This window comes from Zingiber officinale, chromosome 8A (assembly GCF_018446385.1).
Source record: "Zingiber officinale cultivar Zhangliang chromosome 8A, Zo_v1.1, whole genome shotgun sequence".
NCBI classification, from domain to species: Eukaryota; Viridiplantae; Streptophyta; class Magnoliopsida; order Zingiberales; family Zingiberaceae; genus Zingiber; species Zingiber officinale.
The window spans coordinates 31021341-31040917 of record NC_056000.1 but is presented as its reverse complement, the minus strand read 5'-3'; the positions used below and the strand labels follow the sequence as shown (position 1 = coordinate 31040917).

The window sequence follows — 19577 nt, the reverse complement described above, 5'->3', positions numbered from 1 at the left end:
TCACATAGTGTCATAAAATTAATAAATTCTACGCATGCGATCTTGCTTAACAAACATTATATACTAAGTCTATTCATCATTTTCACATAGTGCCATTAAATTAATAAATTCGACGCATGCGATCATACATTCAATAACTTAAACAATCAATAAACATTAGTTAGGTCACATAATGAGTTTGGTTATCTTAATAGTATAAATTCACAAGCTTAACAAACAACATAGGAACTCGATTCGGCTCTTTCCCATAAAATTTCCTTACGAATAGTTCACTGACCAATTGGAACCGGCAGTCTAAATAAAGGGCATTTATCTAGTAGTCAGGATTGAAGTAACTTCGAAATAAGAACAAGGTAGGAAGGTAAGAAATAACTCTGATCTGAAACTTTCTCAATGCAAATTCACATCTTAGCATTAATTTTCAGCATTTTCATACGATGCGTGGAAATCCAATGGAGCTGGAGGCTGAGGTAGCATAGTCCAACTTTCACACATGTATCTATAGAAAAAGAGAGAGAAATCTATAGAATTCGGACATATTTTTTTTTTTTTGAAAACAATAGAGATTAAACTATTAATTGTCAGTAGTTTAGTCACCTTTCTTAATATCAACCGTTACGTAATTATTATTATTATTTATTATTATTATCTTTTTAGTTGGCATAATGTCTCAATTATTAATGTTTATAGTGGAGGGTGTGGGGGTCATGAATCATGTATGGAGATCATTAACCCCTGTCTACATTTGACGGATAACTATCTCCATATTAATGGTTCGGTTTTGTAATGGGGATAATTGAAAGCTCCAGGAAGAGTTGAGCTTTCAATTTTTATTATTATTATTTTAATAATTCTGGTGTCTAAGCTTCACCCGATTAATTTTAGAGATAGACAACTTTACCTTTGATTCACCTACCAAATAAATTCGGAGCACAACCTATACCTACTAAGAATCCGACTTTTAGAATATATGTTCCTACTAGAATTCAAATTTTAATTCTCTTATTTATTATCCTAAGTACTTTACACCAAACCCTTAGCAAAAGTTGAGTTTTGAAGAAATAACTAAACTTAGCTATGATGAAGAGCTGAACTGATGAATTATGAGGTAAGAGCTGAACTGTGATCAGGTTGTAGTGATTGGTGTTTATTTGCCGAGATTCCGAGCATCAAGGAGCTGACGAGCTGGGAGATCAGTGTGAGGTGATCACATAGGCATAGCATGTTGACATAGAGTAGGGTCGTCATCCTTACCAGCTTTTTTTTTCTTTAAAAAAAAAAGTAAAATTATACAGAGTGAACTGATACATCAGCTCCATTAAAATACAGCAAGCAGTACACCATGAATGCCATACGACTTGGACAACACCATCAATGCGATCATGGGGGGAGCACTAGCTTTATGTGGAGCTCAAGAAATAAGCCAGATGAGGCACATCTTCAAGTGGCAAGAGATTGATAATCATCACGATGAATGGAGGAAACAATAGACTTCAAAATTGGATATCAACTCATTAATGTCTTACCAGAATAGTGAACACGGCTGCTCATAACTTTCAAGAGAACAATCATATAACAAACCAGTAAAAAATTCCAAATACCACTAGAGAAATTTTAAATTATGAACGTGTGAAACTAAATGATGACTTTAGAACTCCTAGCAACTGAGAATTAGGAGAGAATGTTGTGTGCGCTTGCATGGCCACGGAGTGCGCGTATGCACAAGTCCAAGCTACTGTTTCCAAATTCCAACCCAAAACTAAAGTTATACGTCTCCTTGTTAGATGGACATGTAAACTACAATCAAACCCTCTAGTCTCGATACTCACATTGAATAATTTGCAGGCGATCGAATACTGGTTGATCAAAACTGCATCCGGCAAGATTATTTAATTTTGTTCCATGGACTTGGCTGGATCCGTGAGGGAGAGACTTTGTGAATCTCAAGATGCTGTAGAGTGTGGTGATCTGCATCAGTTGGAGTAGGTAGGAAAATTTTCCTCAAAGTTCAGGAAAATCAATTAATTAAGTGATCGAGCTTGACTTAATTCTAGAAGATCTGCAAATTAGTCGATATGATATATAGCATTTCTTTTCCGATCGAGGAGTTGGGTGAGATAAGGAGAAACTCCACAAGAAGAAAGTAGGAGCTAGTTTCAGTACTCTCGTTTGAATTTGTATATATATGTCTATTGGCTACATTTAGATTTCCCAGCAGGCTTAGCTTAGAAAGACATAATTCCAATGGAGGAGAAGCTGCTTCCTCCTGGGTTTAGGTTTCATCCCACCGATGAGGAGCTCATCACCTACTATTTGACTGGAAAGGTCACCGAGATTGGATTTGTCACCGAAGCTATTGCAGATGTTGATCTCAACAAGTGCGATCCTTGGGATCTCCCGGGTATATATCGCTGCCTTCTCGTCAACCAAGCTATCTAATTTGTCTCAGTGTATGTTCATTGAATTACAATACCAATGAACTTTGTAGGGAAGGCGAGTATGGGGGAGAAAGAGTGGTACTTCTTTAGCATAAAGGATCGAAAATATCCGACGGGACTTCGTATCAATCGAGCCACAGAATCGGGTTATTGGAAGACCACCGGCAAGGACAAAGAGATCTTTCATCGTCGAGTCTTGGTCGGGATGAAGAAAACCTTGGTGTTCTACAAGGGCAGAGCCCCCACGGGCGAGAAGACCAACTGGGTGATGCACGAGTACAAACTAATCCACACTAAGCTTCCCTACAGTGCAATTACAAAGGTAGTAGAACAGTTTTGTTGATCATAGACTTGAAATCTTGATCCATAAAGATTTATTATTATTACTATCATTGTTGTTGTTGTTGCTACATGTACAGGAAGAATGGGTGGTGTGCAGGGTCTTCAAAAAGAGTTGCAGCGGGAAGATTATTAAGCCACAACCAAGCCCTCTACAAGCGTCACTGGATTATTATTCCTCGTGCAACAATTTCACCTCGCTCAATGCGTCCAATTTAAACGATTTCGTGAGCGCCAGCTCAACAATTGGCTCGCAGAAGCCTTTGCAGCTACCAAATTACAACGGTGAGTGGATCCAAGGCCTGTTGGGCGCTGGAATCGTCCCAGAAATGATGAAGGCTTCGTTGCCGGCGATCCATAATATTGTCCAACCTCATCAGGCACAAGCTGAAGCAATGCAAGCGGCTGCAATGTCGGACGTCGCCAGCTTGGGCTCGTGCGTGGCTCAGGGCGACAACAATTTGGACGGCGTTTCTACGCAGGAAATACTTTGGAGAGATTACTAAGAAACGAAGATCGTCGACCGATTGCTTGGGCCATCAGTGATTGCTAGCTGTGCTCGGCGAGTGCAAATCAATCAACGTGCCTGTTTCCGAAGGAACGGCACGGCACGGCACGGCACGGTAGCCGTGCACGCTATATTTTTCTTCTTCTACACAAAAATTTCAGCAAAGTTACAAAATTAATTGGATCGCATAATTTGGATAATGGATGATTAATCAAATATGCAAGAGATCGATGTATGGTGCGGTGTCGCTTTCGTCGGCCATACATTTAAAAAAGACTTGCCTTCGTTGTTCCATAGGTCAAGGTCGTTCTATTTCTAAATTGCAAAACGTTCAGGGCCAGTCTAATAATTAAAGCCACATTATTGAAATTTGAAACCCAAAAAGAAAAAAACACAAAGGAAAAGTCCAAAGTCGCAACCACTTCATGAAGATGGGAAAACCCTCTGTCTGCTCTGCTGCAACCTCGTGGAAGTTTCCGCTCCAGCAGCACCGTGACTTCGCGTGGTTAAGCCTTCGCTTAAACTTGATCAGTTATACTTGACTTGTTAATCAGTAGTACGTAAATATTGGAAACTTAAATTTGACTGCGAGATCATTTGTTTGGGCCATTAATACAATACCTACACGATGTTTTTCGATTAATATTTTTTTTTTAATATAATTTTTACAAATATTATAACCAATTAAATTTCTATTTGAACATATTAAATTAATTTTAAAAATTATAAATATTAGTATTAATAGAATTACAATTCTTAGTTTTAGTAGTTCTAGTGCAAGTTATCACAGCAGATGCTCCCGTCTTTTTTAAAAAATGAATTAAGTTTTTCGATTACATTTTCTTACACGAGCATATCAATGAAAAATAAGGGTTTTTTTTAATGTAATCTAACAACTTAACTCTTGCGATTCACCTAATTTTGAAAATGACCAATTCCATCCCATAAAAATTTTCCTGACTATAAGAATAAATTCAAAAAATACAGATAAATTTTAATGGACAGCTCAGCATCATGAGCCGTTCAAGCACAAAAACAAAACACCGAGAAGAGATTATAATTATGACAATTTTGCATAGATTTTTTATTTTTACATATTGCGCGGGATTTAAACAAATTACATGACGAAAAATTACTCCATAAGTTCGAAATGCATTCGAGCGATGCAGTCACCGGAAAGCAGACTCACCGATGCAATCAGTCACGTCACTCATCGCCAGCTGGCTCCTCGTTCAGATCGAGGGAGCGCCCTGCCGTTCCGTTCTCCGCCACCCTTTCCTCCTCGTCGCAGTCGTCCTCCCTCTCCGCCGCCGCCTTCCTCGATCTCTCCCACCCCTCGCTCGCCACGCTCCTCCGGTCCCTCCGCCGCGAGGCGGACTCTGCTGCGCCTGCCTCCTCGAAGTCCTCGCGCTCGAACGCCGGCCGCCACCGCGGAGCGGACTCCGCCTTCGCCGCCTCCCTGCCCGCGGCGGCGCTCGGGGCAAGTAACCGGGTCGCCTCGCGCATCCGGCTGAGGATGGCGAAGAACTCCTCGACCTCGTCGTCCGTGACGTCCTCCGTCGTCGCCGAGCGTCGCCGAGCTGCCGGCCGAACCGCGCCCACTGCGTCGCCCGGTTCACGCTTTCTCCTCCTCCTCTCCGCCGCGGCGATCTCCATAATCGAAGCGGTGGTGGGAGACGGGGAAAAGTAAAGCGCTTCTGGGAGAATCATGACTTATACAATAACAACTAACAAGAGGACGTTCGATGCATAGAAAACTTTATGCGGTCTGAGCATTTGCGACGAGATCCCCGAGGTATGATGATGAAATTACAGTGACGTCATCCGCTTCCACAACTATAGTTTTTGACCACATTGCAGCAAGTCAATGGAGGTACCCGTGTGGTCCATTCGCAAGTGGGGTATCACTATTCACTGGTGGCGCCTCGAATATATTCCACCATCCATATCTATTAGAAAAATATCAAATTTAAATCGAGAGTTTTCAGATTCGGATGGAATTGGGATGAGTTAGTATTAAAGTTATGTTAAAAAAATCAGATGGATCTGATTGACTTAAATTTAAAATTTAATAAATTTTTAAAATTAAATTTTATTTTATTTTAAAAAATATATATTAATATTAATATTAGTATGATAATAAAAAAATATTAAAATAAAAATAAAAAATAAAAAAAATATTTTTAATCAAATTATTCATGTTCGAGTTGAGTTTGCATTGAGATTTTTTTAATAAAATCCTCATGATCACTTCAATTCGACTCAAATCCATCCAATCTATCTGAATTGTCACTCTTGATATTATTTATTTTGGACTTAAATTTTTATGATTTTATTTTGAGTTTTACTCAAAAGATCTTATACCAATAAAATATTTTTATCTTTTTAAATTCATAATCTTTTCTATTTCTTTTTAGTATAGGATTTTGATTATATTCTCAACAAATTCCCTCAAACGAATGATATCATAATTATTCTCGTGGTCTGAGTCTCCTTGTAAATATCATGGTTTGGGCTTCTTCATAAATATCTGATCACTTTTATCTGCTTCAGATATTTCTGCAAGTATCCAATCATTCTTGAACTGCTCTAGATATTACTGCAAACATCCGATGGCTCTTAATCTACTTACCTTCTGTAACTTTATTCAAAACCACACCATATGAGTTCTACCTTAAAAAAAACCTTATACTAATTAAAATATTTTTAATCTTTTTAAACCTATTATTTTTAACATATCTTTCCAATATAGTAATCGTATTTCCAACCCATAAATATATCGTAGATTAGGTTGATGTATTTTACATATTTTATGGTCAAGTTAATATATTGTCTCTTCCCTACATAAGGATATAATGATAAAGTAATTCAAGAGAACAAATAAAGGATCAAATTCGAATTCTAATAAAGACGATTATCCGATGGATCTTTAGTTAGGTATAAATTGCAATTTAAATTTATCTGATAAATAAACTAGATGGAAAGGTCCAGTGGCAGATCTAGGGGAGAGTAGGGGTGTACTTGAGTACCCCTTATTTTTGGAAAATTCCACCAGTATACTATAGTCCGAGGGGCAACAAAAAAGAAAACAAACTTCAATTTTCATCTTTGAGCATTTTTTTTTTGTCTGGATCCGTCATTAGAAAGGTCATATATATCACTGTGATTCATTGGATGAAATTTTGGTTGAATTATCACAAATAAATAAATAAATATTTTGACTCTTCGTTTTGACAACCGCAATGCTGGAAAAGAAACTGCCTTCCAAGGACAGTTAAGTTTGTTTGGATAACAATTGAAATTTAATATTTATACGTAGTCTTTCAATTTTGTATGTTAGTCGATTCAATAGGTCATGAAGTTTGTTCTCCCTTTTATCTTGTTTTTTTTTTCTCTAGAAATATGTACACTTTCCCAACAAATTTCCAAGAAATAGCAAGTTCGGAATAGAAGGAACAATTTACCATGCAGCGTGGATAACATCAGGGCGTAGCTAAGTATGTCAAAGGAGTTGCGACCTCCCCTACCTCCTTAAAAAAATAATAATAATATGCTTTGAAAATTATTTTGATTTTTTCTCTCTCACATGTTTTTTCTCTCTTCTTCCGTTTTATTTGTTTTATTTTTCTTTTCTCATATATTTTCTTTTTTCTATTTCACCTTATTTCTTGTTCCTCATTTAATCCCTTTCTTATTTTTTTCCTAACCCTAATTTACCCTTTAAATCCTTTGCCGCATGTCTACCGCACATCATTGTTGCAACACACTATTATTGTCAGTGTCACCATCATCACTTTATCTATGCTCTACAACAAATATCTTTTTAATTGTACGATCTATTTTGATGATTTAAGTATTAAAAAATATAGTGTTAATTTTTTATATATATTTATACTTTTGTTTCCTAGTTATTTGTTTGCTATCATTTTTTGTTTGTTATTTACTTTTGAATTAAATTAGGTAACTATGTTTTTAAAATATTATGTTAATAATAAATTAAGTGAAATAACAATATTAAAATATTTTTTAAAAAAATGCGAAATGAATATACTTCAAAGTTTCGGTGTCGAATTCAGGTTGACCCGGGTTAACCCAAATTTAAGATTTAATAGGGTTTGTGGTTAAATTAAATTTTATTTTAAAAATTAAGATATATCAATGTCAGTATAATAATGATAGAGTATTGAGATAAAAACTAAAAAATTATAGAAAAAATAATTTTAAAAAAGTTATTTTGAATCCGGTTATTAGGGTCGGGTTCTAGTTGGTTGGATTCAGATTTGGGTTTAGGGGTTATGCCGTCCCCTGTTATTATTTATTGTTGCCGCTGTTGTCTCCTCCCGTTGTTGCTAATTTAGGCGTCGATGCCTTGTCCTATCGATTTCGACACTGACGACCCACCCTGTCGATTTCGGAGCTGACGCTCTTTTTTATAGATTTCAGTGTCGATGCTCTTTTCTGCCAATTTTGAGCAGACGTACTATGTTACTAATTTCAATGTCGACGCTCTTTTTGTCGATTTCGGTGCCGACACCCTGTGTTATCAATTTTGGTATTGACGTCCTTTTCTATTGATTTCGACACCGACGTCCTGTGCTGCCGATTTCTACGTTTGACATCCTTTTCTGCCTCAAATTCTCTGTGAGACCACGGGTCATCCTGACACCAGTTTTTATGGATCGTATAGATGTGTATCCTTACAGTTTGGTTATTCTGAGCATTATTCGTTCTGTCATCATGTCTGATCGTGCAGATGCTTCATGAAAATCTGATTCGTATATATTGGAGTAATTTCAACAGTTCCTTGCTTCACACCCTCTGCCATGTCAGTTTCCTCTCATATAGGTTTATCATCATCTGGTTATTTCAGGCATATCTTCATCCTTATGGATTTTGGACTTTGGTGCCTCCCATCATATGTCATCTAATTTATCATCTTTTATTTTTTTTCTTTCCGTTCATCTATATCTATTGTGACTGCTGATGATACTCCAATGGCATTAGTAGGTATCGGTTCAATTGTTACATCTTGTTTATCTCTTACTGATGTTTATTATATTCCGAGTCTTGCTTTAAATCTTATTTCTGTTAGTCAATTATGTGAGTCTGGATACCTAATATCTTTTTCTTCATCCAATTGTTATGTTCAGGACCAATAATCTCAGAGGCTGATTAGGACAGGTCATAGGCAAGGAGGACTCTATATTTTAGATCGACTCAAAGTACCATAAGTTGTAGCTTTGAGTGTAGATTTATCATCTTTTCATTTGAATAATTCATTTTTTTATTTTTATTTGTGGCACTCTCATTTAGGTCATTTTTCAGCATCTCATTTGCAGTTTTTAACTTTTACAGGAATATTAGGATATTTAAAAAGTTCTGATATTTCTGATTGTAGTGGTTATAAACTGGCCAAATTTTCTGCCTTATCATTTTCTAAAAGTCTTTATTTTTTTCTGCTCCATTTGATCTTATCCATTCTGAAATGTGCGGATCCTCTCCTATTCTATAAAAGGGGGTCAAGGTATTATGTTTTGTTTATTGATGATTACACTCATTACACTTGAGTCTATTTTATGAAACACGGGTCTGATTATCTAACCATTTTCAACAACTTCAGAGTTCTTGTGAAAACCCAACATTCTAGTGTCATAAAGTATTTTCATTGTGATTTGGAGGGTGAATGTTGGGAGATTGTTGGTGCAATATTCCTCAGGTCAAGGTTGACCTAGTTTGACTGAGCTTGAATTGGGTCAAGCTCGAGTCTTAATGTTTATGTTTTGATGGTTTGACAATACATGTTGACAATACATGTTTGACAATACATGTAGACAACACATAGAGATTGCAGGTGCAATTGTTCATGTGTGGAGATTGTGATGGAGAGTCAAGTAGGTCAAGGTTGACTTGATACTTGACTGGAAAATCCTGGTGAGTGAAGCCAGGTGAAATTCCTAACTTGGAGGGTAGGCAAAGGAAGTCCTGGTGAGTGAAGCCAGGCAGAGGAAAGTCCTGGTGAGTGAAGCCAGGTAGAGGAAAATCCTGGTGTGTGAAGCCAGGTGAAAATTCTGGTGAGTGAAGCCAGGTGAAAATCCTAGTGAGTGAAGCTAGGTGAAAGACCTGGTGAGTGAAGCCAGGCAGAAGAGAAGTCCTAGTTAGTGAAGCTAGGCAGAAGGGAAGTCCTGGTGAGTGAAGCCAGGCACGGGGAAATCCAGATGGGTCAAGGTTGACCAGACATATGGTGAAAGTCCAAGTAGGTTAAAGGGATTGACCGGATACTTGGCACGAGGAAGAAAAGTTCAAGTAGGTCAAAGGGATTGACCGGATACTTGACAAGAGGAGAAAAGTCCAAGTGGGTCAAAGGGATTGACCAGACACTTGGTGAGAGAGTCCTAGCTGGTCAAGGGTGATCAGATGCTAGGTTTTATGTTACCAACAAGTCATGGTTGACTGGATGTTGGTTTAGGGGGCTTTGGACTTAGTTTTGGGCAAAAATCAAGATCTGGATCGATCAGCCAATCGATTGGATCATGCCCAATCGATCGGTCGATCGATCGGGTGAGTCCCCGCGACAGGCATTATCCCAATCGATCAGTGGATCGATTGGGGAGAAGTGTCGCGCGAACAGAGCCCCTTTGGATCGATCGTGCGATCGATCCAGAGCTCCCAATCGATCAGTCGATCGATTGGGAGGCGCGATTTCGCGCAATAAGCCCTGGATCGATCGATCGATCGATCCAGGCTATTCCAGAGAGCACAGAGGCGCTCTGGATCGATCGGTCAATCGATCCAAAGCCTCCCTGATCGATTGGGAGCGTTCCAATCGATCGAGATTCGACCGTTAACGTCGTATTTAGCTGCAGGCGTTCGATTCCTTCGGTAGCGCTTCACCGATTCATCTCAGAACTTCACGCATACAGCTTCGATCTTCACAGGCAACTCCACAGCTTCTCCACAGAGCTCTCCACGCCAGATCTTGAAGATTCTTGGAAGTTTTGTCCAAGTCAAGAGGCGAAGAAGAGAAGTTAGGGTTAGGGTTTTTATTACACTTCTTGTAAGCTTTTGCTTGTTCTTTACTGCCCTTTTTCTTTCTTCTTGTATTGAGAGTCTTGTAGGGTTTCTCCGCCTTTGGTAGTTACCGTAAAGGAGTGCTTTATTAGTGGAGGGTGCGTGTGTGTGGATCCTTGGATTAGTCACCTCTTGTGAGGTGGATACCAAGTAAATCCTTAAGTGTTAGCGTTGTATGTTTTTGTTTCTTGTATTTATGCTGCACGCCATCAAAGAAACAAGCAACGACGAGCACCTAGCACGCGACGAGCTATTCACCCTCCCTCTAGCTACATTTCGGTTCCAACAAGTGGTATAAGAGCTAGGCCGCTCTTCACCGGAATCATCGCCGGAAGGGGCAAAGCTAGAGGGTGAAAAAGTTGGAGTAATTCTACAAGTCTAAGACTTCATCACAAGAAGCTCAACTTCAAATGGAATTCCAAGACAGGCTTGGATTCGATACAAGGGTGCCTCCATCATTTATTTCAACAAGCTTCGATCTTTGGAAATCAAAGATCGAGAATTTCTTGATGATGGAGATAGAGCAATGGTTTGCTCTCATGGAAGGATTTGAAGCTCCAACAAACTCCAAGGGCAAGCCTCTCGAGAAAAACAAATGGAGCCAAGAACAAATCCAAAGATGTGAGGTCAATGACAAAGTGATCAAGCTTTTGGTCAATCTATTGCTGAGCAACATATTGGAGAAAGTTGGGGAATTCAAGGATGCCAAAGAGCTATGGAGCAAGTTAGCAAAGATTCATGAGATCCCCTCCACTGTACCAAATCACGAAGAATCCAAAGAGGGTGACTCGATGGATCAAAATCAAGAGGACTCCGAAGTTGAGAGATGCTCAACTTCCGAAGAAGAAGAAGTCCAAGAAGCCTCATCTTCAAAGGAATGCAATGAAGAGGGCAAGGAGAGGGCATACTCCTTGTTCCATGTACAAGATGAAGATGAAGAAGCCTCCACCTCTAGGATTGAGGGGGAGCAATTTTTGGTGACACCGGATCAAGAAGAAGGAGAAGTCTCCACATCCGGGTCAAGAAGAGAAGAGGATGAAGAAGTTTCCACCTCCACAAATCGAGTCAAATCTATTGGAGGAGAATCATCATCGGATCAAGAGGAAGCCTCCACATCCATATCCAAAGGAGAAGAAGCCACCCCTACATCTAAAGGTATAATTGTGTCAATTATTAATAAAAATCATATCATATGTTTTGAATGTAGGGGGAAAGGGCACTACAAGAGCAAGTGCCCCAAATTGGCCAAGAAGAAGGGCCAAGTGGCACCAAAGGGCAAAGAGAAGCCCAAGGAGACCGCTCCCGGATAAGGAGCAAGGAGCACATTGTGTGTTTTTTGTGCAATCAAAAGGGACATTACCGGAGTCAATGTCCCAAGGGGAAGAAGGCGGTCAAGGCTCAAGGAGGAAGCACACTTCAAGGGGGAGTCTCCAAGGTAAAAAGAAATGTATCATTTATTGAGCCTACTCCTTTGAACAATGGTAAAAAGCATGCTAAGTCAAGTCTTTATCATTTTAATGTTATTTACCATAAGAATAGAGAGCATGATAGCATTAAGGAAAAACACATGGCTCTCCATGCTAAAACTATCACACCTAGGGTTAGGAAGGTAGATGGAATTTTAGGCAAGAACTCTAAGGATTTTAGCTACAAGCCTAGAAACAAAAATGCTCATGGACTTAATGGAAAACCAAAAACTAAGGACTTAGTGATGGAAAATTAAGTCTTGAGGTCAAGACTTGACAAACTAGAAAAGACCCTAAAAAGGATGGAAAATATCCTTAAAGGGCAAAATGAGCAAAATCTATGTTTAGGACAACAAGGGTCATCCAAGGGCCATAGAGGTTTGGGATACAAACCTAAAACCAAAAAGGATGTACCTACTTACCATAGAGTTCCATATAGTTATGGAACAAACCCTAGATCTAGTGGTCAAGTCAAGAATACTAGGGAGGTTATTCCTAAGAGTATTTTTGCAACAAATGTGACTAAGACTTCTAAGAAGTCCAAGAAAGTCACAAAGAAGGTCACAAGGGAAGCAATCCCTAGGGTTGACCTAGAAAATGTGACCAAGGCTTCTAAGAAGCCAAACAAGGTCAGTAGGAAGGTATCTAGGGAAGTTATCCCTAGTGAGTACCTAGAGCATCCAAGGAGCACCAATATGTTTTGGGTTCCTAGGAGCATCTTCTCTACCCCATAGATGGGTTAGAGAGTGTCAACTCTAAGTGGAAGGGTAGTTAACTCAATTATGATGAAGTTGACACTCAAGGAGCATTTTCAAGGTTATTATTAACCTTTGAAAATGAAAAGGATAAAGCGTTTACTCTTGGAAAGAGTAAAATGTGTCATATTTTGAGAAATTGGATGAAATTTTAAATGACACAATTTGAGAAAATCATAAGAACTATCAAGTTGGGATTTTGGTATGTTCTTAGGAAGTTAAAGGCAAATTTAAGCCTTAACTCAATTGATTACTCTTTAAAAGAGTAAATTGTGCCAAAATTTGAGGGATATGCTTAATTTAAATTGACACAAATTAGGAAAAGCAAAAGAAATGTCAAATTTAGTTTTTGACATTTTCTTGTGAAATAGTGGACAATCGATGGTTTAAAATTTTAAGTTAGCTAAGGGTTAAGGATACTTAGGTAGGTAATCTAGGTATTTTATCTATGCTAACTTGCCATGCTTTGCTTGCTCATCAAATGCCATGACATCATATTTATGTATTTGTGTTTGCACTCATGCCTTATTATGAAAAACACAAAAATATCATGTCATGTCATCCATACATCATATAGTTATAGGAAATTTTCTTTTGAAAATTATTCCTTTTGATGTATGCCATAACATCATCATACATCATTTTAATTCCTTGTTTATTAAGGACTAATGACATTAATTAACAAGTAACATCCTTGGTGGATGTCTATAATTCAAAAATGTTTAGATAGATATGCATGATGTTGGAACCCCAAGGTTGTTTTGCTGTGATCAACAAGTTAAGTTAGGTCCTGCGTTGTATTTAACCTTGTGTCTAAGTGTGCAGGAGCTTAGGAGCACAGGTACTCGAGCGGAAGACGCAGCTAGCGAGAAGGACGGCACGCGGTGCGTCCGAGGGATGAGGTGCTGCGGAAGAGTACACCGGCGGACGAGAAGGAAGTGCGCGCGGTGGTTCCGAGGTACGAAAGCAGGAGCGGAAGATTGCTCGGGGAGCAAGAGACGCAGCTAGCGCGAAGGTCGGCACGGGGTGTGACCGAGGGACGAAGTCTGCGGATGAGTACGCTGGTGGACGAGAAGGGACACGCGGTAATTCCGAGGGACGAGAAGCCGGAGGGAAGCACGCTCGAGAAGACCGGAAGATGGGTTCGGGTGAGCCCTATTCCAGATGGCAGAGATCACCCAAGCAAGCGGAGCCGGAGCAGAAAGACCCGGACCAGAGGCGAGCTGAACCAGAGAAGAGAGCACGGACCAAAAGTCAACTGGGTTGACTTTTGGCTCCAGGGCGCCCGGAACTATCCGGGGCACCCGGAGCTGTCCGGGGCGCCCGGAACCATCCGGGGCGCCCGGAAGGGACTTTTTCACAGGATCGAGCTTTGACTCGATCCAACCGTTGGGGGATAAATTTTATCCCCCCGAGGGCGCCCGGAACCCATCCAGGCGCCCCGACCAAGGCTATAAATATAGCCTTGGTCCAGAAGCTTTTCAATAATCACGATCATTCTATTTCCAAACACTTGTATGCTTTAGTTGTAGTTAAGCTTCTGTTTTCTGTGCCTAAACGCTTCTCCGCCTGAAGGAGTTTTTGAGCTTAATTTTCCTTGGATTAACAACCACATCGGTTGTAACCAAGTAAACATCTGGTGCCTCGTCTTTTCTTTTATGCTCTTATTTATCTGCTTAATTCATTTTACAAGTGTTAGCTTAATCGTTCGAGGAAGGGTTGTTTGTTTTTAATTGACAGGTTATTTACCAACCCCTCTAGCCGGCCCAACGGTCCTACAAGTGGTATCAGAGCCGAGTACGCCTCAGAAGGACTAACCGCCGTCTGACGCAACAAAAACGATGGCCGGAGCTAGCGACTACCCACCTGCATTCGAGGGGGAGTTTTCCATCTGGAAACAAAACATGGAGGTATACCTTAACTCAGATTCTGGTATTTCTTTAATAATGAAATTTGGTTATGAAAAACCAAAGAACACGAACGGAGAAGGACTCGATCTACGCCTCTGGAACGAAAAGCAACGTGAGGAGTCTATGGCAAATGGGCGGGCAAAATATTATCTTCTGAATGTAATACCAAAGGAAGATTTCAAAAAAGTCGCAGATTATGAAAGCGCAAAAGAACTTTGGGAAAAGTTCTTGCAGCTCTACGAAGAACCTTCAGAAGCTGACACCTCAATAGACACCGAGCCACCGACAGAAGAGTCCGAAATCGAGGTAAGTACTACAACAGCCGAAGTACATCCCGAGATCGATGAAGGGGGAGAATCTTCGGAAGAAAGCAACTCGATAGGGGGAGAATCAATTACTGACAAGGTAAGTCAGGTATGGACTCGAACCTCTGATCAATTGAATGATTCAATCGAAGAATTGCCTGAAAATTTTTGCGAATCATCGAAAGAGTTTTTTATATTAGAAAATCAATTGTCAAACTTATCCTGCAAATTTGAAATATTATCGAAAGAGTTCTTCGAATTTCAAAATATCTTAACAAAAGAATTTTGCAAGTTGGAAACTTTGCTAAAAAACTTTTGTGAATCACAAGGAAGTTTTTCGAAAGAATTATGCAACTTAGAAATATTATCGAAGACTTTTTCTGGTCCTAAAAATTTGGAATTACAAGTTACTTTATTGAAAAAGTTTTATGAATTAGAAATTGATTCATCGAAAAATATTTTCGGATTAAGAAATCTATTATTAAAAAATTCTGGCAAATTAGAAAAAATTCTTTCAAACGAATTTTGCACATTGCCGAAAGATTTTTTTATATTATTGAGGAATTTTATCAAGTTAGAATTTATGCTATTTGAATATTTTTGTGAAGTTGAAATTCAAAAAATAATAGAAATTAACATGATACAAATTGTTACATGTTTAATATTTGTGGCTTTAAATTTGAAACAGTGTGATTTAAGAAGTTTTGATAAATTAAAATGGAAATTTAAATCCTGTTGATAAAGAGCATTAGAACAACAATTAAATAAATGCAAAGAAAATTTTTTTTACGTTATCAATTCTGATAAATTTTCTTGCATAAATATTTGGGCTTAGAATGATTTTTTTTTTGTGAAAATTATTGTAAAATTTTCAAAGATTCTCGAAATTGCTCTTAATGACTTAGAATTTTTTTTTTGATTTGATTTAGAGATATTTTTTTCTAAATCTTTAACCCTTAGATTGCTTTTTTTTAAACCCCATTTTTTATTGTGATCAAAGGGGGAGAAGAGAAAGTATAAGTCTAGGGGGAGGTAGAAATATTGAAAATTAAATTTTTTTTTGAAATCTAATTTTCTACCCTTGTGCACTTAAATTGCAAATTAAGTTAATTGACTTAATTTTATTTTATATCTGTGTCGACCCTAGCTTAACACAGGTTGATCACACCAAAAAGGGGGAGATTGTTGGAACCCCAAGGTTGTTTTGGTGTGATCAACAAGTTAAGTTAGGTCCTGCGTTGTATTTAACCTTGTGTCTAAGTGTGCAGGAGCTTAGGAGCACAGGTACTCGAGCGGAAGACGCAGCTAGCGAGAAGGACGACACGCAGTGCGTCCGAGGGACGAGGTGCTGCGGAAGAGTACACCGGCGGACGAGAAGGAAGTGTGCGCGGTGGTTCCGAGGTACGAAAGCCGGAGCGGAAGATTGCTCGGGAAGCAAGAGACGCAGCTAGCAGGAAGGTCGGCACGGGGTGCGACCGAGGGACGAAGTCTGCGGATGAGTACGCTGGTGGACGAGAAGGGACACGCGGTAATTCCGAGGGACGAGAAGCCGGAGGGAAGCACGCTCGAGAAGACCGGAAGATGGGTTCGGATAAGCCCTATTCCGGATGGCAGAGATCACCCAAGTAAGCGGAGCCGGAGCAGAAAGACCCGGACCAGAGGCGAGCTGAACCAAAGAAGAGAGCACGGACCAAAAGTCAACTGGGTTGACTTTTGGCTCCAGGGCGCCCGGAACTATCCGGGGCGCCCGGAGCTGTCCGGGGCGCCCGGAACCATCCGGGGCGCCCGGAAGGGACTTTTTCACAGGATCGAGCTTTGACTCGATCCAACCGTTGGGGGATAAATTTTATCCCCCCGAGGGCGCCCGGAACCCATCCAGGCGCCCCGACCAAGGCTATAAATATAGCCTTGGTCCAGAAGCTTTTCAATAATCACGATCATTCTATTTCCAAACACTTGTATGCTTTAGTTGTAGTTAAGCTTCTGTTTTCTGTGCCTAAACGCTGTAAGAGGCTTCTCCGCCTGAAGGAGTTTTTGAGCTTAATTTTCCTTGGATTAACAACCACATCGGTTGTAACCAAGTAAACATCTGGTGCCTCGTCTTTTATTTTATGCTCTTATTTATCTGCTTAATTCATTTTACAAGTGTTAGCTTAATCGTTCGAGGAAGGGTTGTTTGTTTTTAATTGACAGGTTATTTACCAACCCCTCTAGCCGGCCCAACGGTCCTACACATGATTCCTAGATTAGGACAAAACCAAACTTTACATCTCACAAAGACCCATAAGGTGACTTGTATGTGTTTTAGTGCACATTAAATACAAGTGAGATGTTATGATGATGAACAAAATTCAAGATGTTGATTTAGTGCATTCTTTTGAGTTTTAAGTTCATCAAAACACATAGTTATGTGTTTTCCAATCATTGGGAAAGCTAATGTACAAGTCATGTGCATTGAACCCAAGGAACATGGTTGGATATTGGTTTTGAAAATTATTTTAAAATGTTTTTGAAAAACCTTGGTGAAGGCTATCTTTTGATAGTAATCATCATTGAATAGTTGAATACAAACTTGAAGAAAACACTAAAGTTTTTACAAGTTTTCAAGTTTGTGTCAATCTTTGAAAATATAAAATATTTTCTTAGAAAACTATTTTTCCATGATACTATATACCCTAAATAGTGTCTACACAAATTTTCATGATTTTTAGAACTTTAGGGAATTTTTGGGGAGTTTCTGAAATTCACCGCAAGTGAATTTCAGAACTATCAGGCATTCAATCGATCACCCGATCAATTGAAGGGTCTCAATCGATCGGGTGATCGATTGAGAGCAAGCTTCTCGCTAACAGAAGCTTCCTGGATCGATCCACGGATCGATCCAGCCCTCCTGAATTGATCAGTGGATCGATTCAAGCTGGTTCAATCGATTGGGACCCAACTCCAATCGATTGAGGAAACTGATTTTGGCTGGGAAAGCCTGATTTCAGCATTCCAAACCAAGTATAGTCTAGGTAACCATTCCTAACCCCTCAAAATACATTTGTATACATAAAAAGGGTGTTTTCATGTTGAAAACAAGGATGGATTGGTTGAGGAAGACTAAATTGAAGTTTAAGTTGAGGTTTGGTTTCAATATTGAATTTTTGAACCTCAAACTTCTAAATTTGGGTTTCCTAAAGGTTTAGGGATTCCAAGTCATTGTTGGTGCAATGATAGAAGTTCACGACCATGTCTTTAGGGAGAGTTACTCTTTAAGAACATGAAAATTATTTTTCATACACCTTGGAAGGTGATTAACCTTCTTTAGTAAAAATGCTCAAGGTTGAGCATTTGTTTACAATGGAGAGTGGATATCTTCATTGTTTAAGTTAAAATGCTCAAGGATGGGCATTTGTCTACATTGAGGAAGAATGTAGGGTTAAGGGAAAATGAAAGGTATGAGACTTTCATTATTGGGTTGATCACAACGAGTGAAGTTGTGAATAACATTGAGTAACTCTTTAGGAGGAGAGTTTGTTTTGATGTGTGCCAATAAGGGGAGAAATGTAGGATTTAAGTTAGGACTTCATTATCTAAGAGGGAGTTTGCCCTCTTAGGAGGAGAATGAAGAGTTTAACTTATGCCTTCATTACCTAGTGGCATGAAGGAGGTTTAGGCTATGGGATTAGCCTAACTTAAAGAAGGTATTGTCAAATATCAAAAAGGGGGAGATTGTTGGGAGATTGTTGGTGCAATATTCCCTAGGTCAAGGTTGACCTAGTTTGACTGAGCTTGAATTGGGTCAAGCTCGAGTCTTAATGTTTATGTTTTGATGGTTTGACAATACATGTTGACAATACATGTTTGACAATACATGTAGACAACACATGGAGATTGCAGGTGCAATTGTTCATGTGTGGAGATTGTGATGGAGAGTCAAGTAGGTCAAGGTTGACCGGATACTTGACTGGAAAATCCTGGTGAGTGAAGCCAGGTGAAAGTCCTAACTTGGAGGGTAGGCAAAGGAAGTCCTGGTGAGTGAAACCAGGCAGAGGAAGGTCCTGGTGAGTGAAGCCAGGTAGAGGAAAATCCTGGTGAGTGAAGCCAGGTGAAAATCCTGGTGAGTGAAGCCAGGTGAAAATCCTAGTGAGTGAAGCTAGGTGAAAGACCTGGTGAGTGAAGCCAGGTGAAAATCCTAGTAAGTGAAGCTAGGTGAAAGACCTGGTGAGTGAAGTCAGGCAGAAGAGAAGTCCTAGTGAGTGAAACTAGGCAGAAGGGAAGTCTTGGTGAGTGAAGCCAGGCACGGGGAAATCCAGATGGGTCAAGGTTGACCAGACATATGGTGAAAGTCCAAGTAGGTCAAAGGGATTGACCGGATACTTGGCACGAGGAAGAAAAGTCCAAGTAGGTCAAAGGGATTGACCGGATACTTGGCAAGAGGAGAAAAGTCCAAGTGGGTCAAAGGGATTGACCGGATACTTGGCAAGAGGAGAAAAGTCCAAGTGGGTCAAAGGGATTGACCAGACACTTGGTGAGAGAGTCCTAGCTGGTCAAGGGTGATCAAATGCTAGGTTTTATATTACTAACAAGTCATGGTTGACTGGATGTTGGTTTAGGGGGCTTTGGACTTGGTTTTGGGCAAAAACTAAGATCTGGATCGATTAGCCGATCGATTGGATCATGCCCAATCGATCGACCGATCGATCGGGTGAGTCCCCGCGACAGGCATTATCCCAATCGATCAGTGGATTGGGGAGAAGTGTCGCACGAACAGAGCCCCTTTGGATCGATCGGGCGATCGATCCA

General features: G+C 39.7%; 2 protein-coding genes across 2 annotated transcripts; both read left to right on the top strand.

Moving 5' to 3' along the window:
- Positions 1–1897: 1897 nt before the first annotated feature.
- On the top strand, positions 1898–3827 carry LOC122011521 (NAC domain-containing protein 79-like). Its single transcript, XM_042567912.1, has 3 exons — positions 1898–2401; positions 2489–2760; positions 2858–3827. Exons 1-3 carry the CDS (start codon positions 2245–2247, stop codon positions 3281–3283), a joined length of 855 nt encoding a protein of 284 aa, XP_042423846.1. The 5' UTR covers positions 1898–2244; the 3' UTR covers positions 3284–3827.
- Positions 3828–4435: 608 nt separating this feature from the next.
- Positions 4436–4975, top strand: LOC122010663. The gene has a single exon (XM_042567171.1). The coding sequence runs from the start codon at positions 4436–4438 to the stop codon at positions 4973–4975; it is 540 nt and encodes a 179-aa protein (XP_042423105.1).
- The last annotated feature ends 14602 nt before the right edge of the window (positions 4976–19577 follow it).